Source organism: Varanus komodoensis, unplaced genomic scaffold, assembly GCF_004798865.1.
Source record: "Varanus komodoensis strain SLA01 unplaced genomic scaffold, ASM479886v1 scaffold19, whole genome shotgun sequence".
NCBI lineage: Eukaryota > Metazoa > Chordata > Lepidosauria > Squamata > Varanidae > Varanus > Varanus komodoensis.
In genome coordinates this window covers 23070446-23079040 of record NW_025335550.1, presented here as the reverse complement: position 1 = coordinate 23079040, position 8595 = coordinate 23070446, and the positions used below count along the sequence as shown (strand labels likewise).

The window sequence follows — 8595 nt, the reverse complement described above, 5'->3', positions numbered from 1 at the left end:
GGAGTCAGCCTTGCGCATGCGCGAGTGGAAGCTATGGCGGGTCTGGCTTCCTGCGACACTCCGGATCGTCCGGATCCTGGTCAGGCGGAGCCGAAGTCGCCGCCTGCCTTGAAGCCGTGCTGCGCCTGTCCCGAGACGAAGCGGGCACGCGATGCTTGGTGGGTAGTGCGGGGAGAGGGCCGCGCAGGGCCTGCCGCTGTCGTCGCCGCCCTGCTGAACTCGCGGGCACGGACAGGCATAGCTTCCGGCGTGTGAGGGCGGGCGGGCGAGCGAGTGAGCGGCGGGTTTTTCGTGGGTTTCCGCAAGGCGTCTTCGGACCCCGGATATCCTCCTTTACGTCCTTGCCAGCTTTTTGTGTGGGTCTCTGGTGGGGCGAGCTAGGTGGACAGGCATGAGGAAGTGCCCGTCCTTTCTCTGCCTCCTAGTCGCTCGATCTGCAGACATTGCTTGGGTGTATACTAGACTTTCACCCTCAAGTCTCTTCTCGGACCTGGTGCGATGCAGATGCCTAATAGATCTGCTTTTCAACGTTTATCTATTCAACAGGGTTAGCAGCACAATCCAGTGTATGTTTGCTCAGAAATAAAACTGTTTGCATTAAGTGTGGCGTACTTCCTACTTGGTGTTGCAAGCAGAACTAAAAGAGGTAAACAAGAATATATAGCCACCACATACGTGTGTGTATATTGCACAGATACAGACCTTATGAGGTAGATTATGGCTTCCAAGTTTCAACTTATAGATTAATAGGTGGCATTTCTATAACCAACTGAATTTTGAGGGTTATAATGGTGGAACCCTCTTTCTTGTCTTTCATCTTAACTAAAGAGGCTCAGATGCTCCTTTTATATACACCCGATGTACGTTGGACCATAATGGTCTTTCATCATGGAATTTTGGAAAGGAAATTTTTACATTTGAATAGGCTTGACTCTTCAATTGGTAAAGATTTTTGCTTCTCTACATTGGGGTTTTCAGATTGTTTTTCATCTTTTGCATTATAGTCTAAAGTCCTACATGAAATAAAACATGAATTAGAAAGAGCAGAGGCTCCTCTCATATGTGTGGAGGGGGGTAGTATTTGATGAGCCCCCTAAAAATGTGTTGGAATTTTTCTGTTTTCTGTTGGGCGCTCACATTTCTGCCCCAGGGTGGAGAGAAAATTTACATGTCTTTCCTGGTACATTTGACTTCATATGATTTGGAGCAGAATGAGGCTTCTACATACTCCATTATTTAAAAAACAACAGCCTAGAAACTTAGGGCATTCTCAGTGCTAAAGAATGTTTTGTGGCATCTGAGTTCTTCCTCTTTCATAATGTTTAGGGCAACTTGTCCTGTGTGCTAGCTTCATAATGCCCTTATCTCTTCTCTTTGCTGTGTTCCAATTAATTGGTTGCTTATGGAAAATTTCTGAGCATCATACATTTATTTTAATAAAAGTATCTGGATTAAAGGAGACACAATTGAAATTTTGTCTTTAACTGCTGGATAAAATGTCTCCAGTTTCTACCAATTCTGTTACCAGGAGATCACATGTAGTCTATATAACTACCTATCATCTTTGCATTACATACCAATTCTGGTATGTCAAGAAGCAGAACAACTTAGAAAAATGAACTACAAAGGTATAATTTTTAGAGGAGAAGTCACAGAATAGGCACACACATGTAAAACATGAATTTTAAGGGGGATGCTGGTGCAGGGGAAGGCAGCTTCTTTCTTTTTAACTCACATCCTCCCCTGACACTTTCCAAAAATCTCTTTCCAGCTGCTTTACACCTGCCCTGGAAAAGACATAAGACTTTCTTAACACTTTGAATCAAATATTTTCATCCCTTCCCCAAACTGGTGCCCCTCCAGTCAGGCAGCCCAGGGAAGGCTGGCCTACATTGATGGGACTTTGATTTCACTTGCTTGCCTTAATTAGTAAACAAAACTTTAGAAAGTATTCATGCTATTTTACAGGCCTGAACAATATCTCCTAAAGTTTTTTCCAGTAGCTAAATGTAGTTCAACTGAAACATTGGGTTTTGAAAAGCAGCAGCAGTAGTAGTAATGGGTTTTTTTCAGTTGCATTTTTATGCCTAGGAAGAAGCCCCACTGAGCTCCATTGAGATCTGCTTCTGAATAAACATTTAAGATTGTGCTGTTAACGTAGTTGAAATGATATATTCAAAGAAATTTAAAGTTTTACTCAAATTATTTTATTGGAATGCCAGTAAATCCTGTAAGACAGGACAACTCAATTTCACAGAAAATAAGCCAGGTTTCTGGAGAGTTGCAGCTTATGAATGAGCTTATGCATGCCTGTGTATGTGTTTGCTCCCATTTTGCTATTCCCCACTACTGAACAAACCAGAAAAGGTTGGTTCAGTGTATCATCCAAACAATGAACTCTGTCTTGTTAGTCTTCTTGCACACTAGAAGCTCAATCAGAGATTGTTCTAGTGGGGATGTTTGTTTGTTTTATTTTGTCCTGTTTCAGCCAAGGTGCCCTGGTTTGGACAACATCGTAAACAAACTTCACTGTAGATTGGGAGTTCTTCAGTCCAGGAATTTAGCTGTTTGATGGTTCTGGATGGGGTTGTACACCCTCTGAAGGAGCTGGTGTATATAATTTGGGAGTGCTCCTGAATTTACCTCTGTCACAGGAGGCCTAGGTGACCTCGGTGGTGACCTTATAGCTTTGGCTGGTATGCCAGCTACACCCATTCCTGGATTGGGCTACTCTAGCTACAGTCATCCATGCATTCATAACTTCATGATTATGTAATATAATGTGCTCTGTGTGAGGCTGCCCTTCCCCTGTATCAGAACTTGTAGCTAGAACATAATATAGCAACAAAGATGCTCACCGAGCCTACACAGAACCTGAAATGTTTCAGGAAAAAAGGGTCAAGTGAACATCTCATGCATGCTTGAATTGGGAAAATTCCTACATCTACAAAAATTCCTACAGTGTTGTGTCATGTGAATGCAGCTGCCATGGCTTATATAAGGGTTAAACAATCCTTGCATAAACCATGGTATCTAGTAGGTTTACAAGAGGGTGCCTCAAGTTGCTGCAACTCATTGTGGGTTACAGAACTCAAAATGGTCAGCAGTTTGCTATGTGAACCAAGTTATTGTATATCCATTTAGTATACATTCATTGTTAGTAACAAACTTACTATGCACCATCCCAAATCACTGGGAGTCACCACTGAGAAAAGCCTCATACCTCCCAACCTAATATATCTTACTGGTAAGCATAAAAACTGAACTTCTGAAGCTAATCTTAATATACAAGTAGAACCATACAAGGTGGTTATTTAGATAAACTTTCCTTAATCCATTCATCCTAAAGGTGAATACAAGCACTTTGAATTGAGCCTGAAATACACTGATAGCTAATGCAACTGGTGCAAAATTAGTGAAGTCTCAGAATTATCTTCAGATAACACTTCATGCAAAGGGCTTTTGAAATTAGACTGGGGCCACATAAAATTAGGCAATAGAGCTCAGATTGCCCACCTAACCCTAATCTTTGCAGAAAGATTAGGCTGTAAACTTGCCTGATGGAGGCAGGACAAAATATTTCTTTTACCCATGTGTCAATCTCTCCCTTCATATAAAAGCCTCAGTAAAACCTGAAAGATCTGCAGATCAGAATTGAATTACCCATCATGGGCCAGTTTACATGACATACCCTAGTGTAATTTACCCACAAGGTGTTGCAGCACGTGTTGATTGCCGTTATGGATATGTAAGCCCCAGCTAGGGGTTCCTGTGGCTTATCTTGTCATCCAAACTGGGCTGAATGTTAGATGTATTGCAGTGACCCAAGGGCCAATTAACCTGAAGAGTTGTTGTGTCATCCAAACCAAGTCAGTGTGCATCTCTCGTTTTTAGCCTTACCAGATTGGCAAGCCTGAATAGGACACAAATGGCAACTGTATTCACACCTTCTGAGGCAAAAAGGAAAAGAATATGAGAGCACAGGTGGAATCCAGTATGGTGTTTTCATTTCTCTCTGAATGCAGAGGCACCAAGTAAAATCTTCCTCAGGTTTGATCAACGCTAATTTGAGAAATCGCTTAATTGGGAAACTTTGTCTTGCAGCATCATCGAAAAAGGAGAAGAAAACTGTGGTCCTCTTATCGAGGCTCACAAGGAATGCATGAGAGCCTTGGGTTTTAAGATATGAATGGGATGAACTACAGATCTGAATGTTTGGTTGGTAGGTAGACCAATGGCTTCTTGCAACAATATAATTTTTGGTGCAAATGTGTGCTGAGTACTGCTCAGGTGAAAATATCCCAGCTATTGTGGAAAAATGGCTCTTTCTCAGCATGCAAACTGCTCAGTTCAAATATGTGCAATTTTTCACTACCACATGTGTGAGCAATGTGTAGAAAATGGATATGAGATGTCAAGAACACCAATTGGTCAGTGCCCATTGTAATGTGTAATGTCTTCACCCTTAAAGAAAGCTTCTTTATTTCTACTGCTTGGAAAAAGGATTTGGCAAAATTGGGTATACTGCTGTGGTGAGCACGCTGTTTCTGCCAAGGAAAAGGCCTATATAAACCCAGGTTTGCCACTAAGTATTGCTTGAATGGGAAGAGCTAGGAATCCTGACTCCCTGAAAAGTGTATCCATGTAATACTTGTGGAGTTACAAGAGGCTCAATACTGCAAGTGAGAAGGATCTTGAAATCATTGCTCATAAGCTGAATATGAGTCAACAGTGTGACATGGCTGTAAAACAAGAAAATGGTATTTTGGGCTGCATTAACAGAAGTATCACTTCCAGATCATGTGAAGTACTAGTTCCTTCTGCTTAGCGCAGCTGAGACTTCATCATGAGGACTGTATCCAGTTCTGGGCAAGAAAGATGCAGAGAAATTGGGAAACAAATCAAAGGAGGGCAACAAATCTTATCAGGGAACTGGAAACAAAGTCCTGCAAAGAAAGACTGAAAGGATTGGGCACATTCAGCCTGGGGCAGACTGTGGGGAGATACGATAGCACTTTTCAAATACAGTAAAACCTTGGATTGCGGGTAACTTGTTCTGCCAGTGTTCTGCAAGTCGAGCAAACATTTCTAATAAATTTTGACTTGATAAACGAGCGATGTCTTGTAATACGAGTAGTACCTGAGGCCGAATGTCACATGATCACAGCTGAGCCAATGGTTCTTCTCTCTCTCTGCAGTCCTACAACTCCCCGCATCCCTCCAAGAAGGGAGGATACGCTGGGAATTACAGAACTGTTTTCCTATCTAAACATGCATAGGATTGCACTTGAAGCAGCTTTAAGCTGACAGCATTTCCTTGTTGGTTACTGCAAGGCATATGCTCATTTTGAAGACAAAGGGGTTGTTTTTATTAGTCTTGGGTTGTTTAGTGCTATATACTGACACTGACTAACTTAAATCAGGTTCTACTTAACTGTTCCAATGATTCTGTGTATATTTGGTGCTTTGTTGTGAAGATGTGTTTAAAAATCATGTCAGGTCTTAACTGGACTTCAAGGCTTGTGTGGGAGGAGTACATGGTGTGTTGTACTACAAGGTTAGAATCTTGCATTTGCTTTACCTTTCAGTATCCCCCCCCTTCCCCCGGGGAGATACTGAAAGGTAAAGCAGATGCAAGAGGTTATGGAGGAGATCTTATCTACAGAGGAGGAGGAGAAAAAGGCAGAGGAATCCCTCACTTCAAATGAGATTAGGGAGATGTGTACAATGTGGGAAACAGTGCAAAATTTTATAGAAAAACACCACCCAAATAAGTCTAGCAGTGCGAGCGATGAATCTGCTTAACAACAATGCAATGTCACATTTCTGTGAAATCCTCAAAAGGAGGCAACAGCAAGTGTCATTGGATAGGTTCCTTGTTGAAGTTGCATGAAAAGAAAAAGATCCCATTGAGCCAATAGATAGCAGTGATTCTGTTAGTCATACTGAAAGTTGTCCTACACAATAACCCTCCTCTCTCTTGTCTCCCTCATACCAGCCACGGAGGTTTTCAAAGATAAGTGCCGGTTAATTTGTTCTATTTTTCTTTATATTTTGTATTGTCTTTATTACGTTGCATTATATTACAGTATTGTAATCATTTTATATGAATATTTTGGGTTGTGGAACAAATAATCTGAGTTTCGATTATTTCTTATGAGGAAATTTTCTGTGATATACAAGTGCTTCGGATCACAAGCATGTTTCCGGAACGAATTATGTTTGCAAACCAAGGTTTTACTGTACTTGAAGGCTGTCACACAGAGATCACTTCTCAATCAACCCAGACTGCAGGACATAGAATAATGGGCTTAAGTTACAGGAAGCCACATCTTGGCTGGACATCAGGAAAAACTTCCACTGTAGTATGGCAGTGAAACCAATTACTTAAGAAATTTGTGGGCTCTCCCATATAGTTGGACAGCCATCTGTTTCTTTAATGTGGAGTCTTGCACTGAGCAGCAGGTTGAACCCAAAATCTGTACTGGCCACTTCTAACATTACAGTTCTATGATCAGGGACTCAATAAAACTATATTATATATCTGGCCTAGTATTTCTAAGCAGGGGAGGAGTCTGTTCCTCTTCAGATTCTAATTTTTATTATACAGTGCTGCTCAGATTTCTGAGGATACTGTGGATGTTGATGATCATGATGATGATACATGAATCACCAGGCATGAGCGAAATGTTCCAACTACTTGGCTCATATTTCCAGACTTCTGGCATGTTATCAGGCTGGATGTTATCAGGCTTCTGCTATTTGCACCTGACAAGAAATGCTTTTTTGATTAGAATATTGTAGTTTGTAGTTAGGTTTGTTTTCTTGCAGTATAAAATATTTGCCCATATTAAATAGAAGAAGATCAAAGCAATATTTTAAACAGGCTTTGTTTTATGATACACTTTACTATATATTGGGAATCCCACTTGGTATTATCTGGCATGCCATTCTAAAATCTCTGTATTTGTTAATATTGAATAAATAAAATTTATAATTAAATCAAACTGGAACAGATTTTATGACAAGTAGCAACAATACAAAACTGTTAGGTTATGAAACTATATTAAAACAGGAATAATGCATCAGAATTACACAGAAATGATGAGACTCTGCAGGAAAATTGTGTTGATCTTTAGGAAAATCATGATTATCTTTGCAGTGTTCATACCATGTAAAAAGTAACTAGTCTTTATGTACTCAAGCTTGAGAATAATTGCATATAACAAATTAGGAAGCCTAGCACATTTTCATTTTAAAACAAAATGTGATTTGAAAAATGCAAAATGCACAGTATGATAGAGCCCTTAAATATTACAACTAGCTTTCTAGATCACCTTTTAAAACATGCCCATGGTGCCAACTTTCTATCCCTGCTAGATCTTTTTGAGAACGCACCTTAGGATGATTGTTAGTTATGAACTGTAAACTGTCAGGAGCTAAAGGTGGCTAATTATAAAAGTCTATGGGTGTGAGGAGGTTGAAAAAGCCCTTTTCCTGAACTTATGATGAACAGAACTTATGATGGAAATGCTCTGTGTATAAGATTTTCCTTCTTTCTAAGGTTTCTAGTTTTGTTAACCTTCAAAGACCAGGTTTTAGGGAAAGTGTTCAAAGTGTCAAGACAGTTGTGTTGATGTACATTAATCACTGCACAAAAATGCATATTTAATCCTTGCTCTACTATTGCTAAGGAATCAGTTAAAGAATCACTGTTTAAATATATGCATATATTCAGGTTGCCTTTAAAAGTGAAACTTTCTCAGAAGAGAGGTTCAGCCAAACTGCTTCTTATTGGACTTTTCCCCTTTTTTCCCTCTAGGTGATTTGCTGGTGGATGATTAGTTTGGGACTTGACTTCCATGGCTGCTTGAATAGTTTTTTATGTTTTATATCAGAAGAGGAATTTATTGGAAGATATTTATGATAGATACTAAAACCACAGCTTTATTGTATATTCCTGTTACTGGATCCAGGCTCTGTGATAATATGAGAGATTCTCCTTGATACTTTTTCTGAAGAGTTCTAATTTGAACATTATGAGATTAGCTTCTTGTGAGATGCTAGCAAGGCAATACTATCTAGAAAACATTTTTGTGTTCTCTACTAAAATGTAACATAAGTACAATCAATAAAACAAAATTCTCCATTTGGACAACTCTAGGAAAGTTGTGTATTTCTGCGTATGTCCTGTTTTTGGTTTAACATTTTTGTTTAGCATTGTATTCATATGTTTGCAGTTCCTTGACAGCTCAGATGTTGGGATGAAAGTTAGTATGCACATTCAGGACACTGTTCTGTATTTCAAGTTCAAAACTCCAGTTTTGCCCCCACAGCTGCTTTTGAGTGGGCCCCGAAAGATCAACACACATTACATTCTCTTGAAGTCTGGGAGCCTGGTACACCAACACCCTGCTTGGAAATAGCAGTGGTAGGCAGTAGCAATTGGTGGGTTACTTCCTGGGTTAAAGAACAAATTGTAACTTTAGGTTGCTTTTATATCTGAACAGGATCTATCTCTTCTTTGGATAACTGTCTTCAGGGACTATGTTAGGTTGCAGTTCGTGTTCAGAATACCATTCAACTTTTCACATT

The 8595-nt window shown here is 40.0% G+C and overlaps 1 protein-coding gene across 1 annotated transcript; it reads left to right on the top strand.

Annotated features, from left to right (window-relative positions):
* Positions 1-8163, top strand: LOC123022155 (cytochrome c oxidase copper chaperone). The gene is made up of 3 exons (XM_044427609.1): positions 1-158; positions 4105-4222; positions 7823-8163. The coding sequence occupies exons 1-2, from the start codon at positions 34-36 to the stop codon at positions 4187-4189; spliced, it is 210 nt and encodes a 69-aa protein (XP_044283544.1). The 5' UTR covers positions 1-33; the 3' UTR covers positions 4190-4222; positions 7823-8163.
* Positions 8164-8595: the final 432 nt, after the last annotated feature.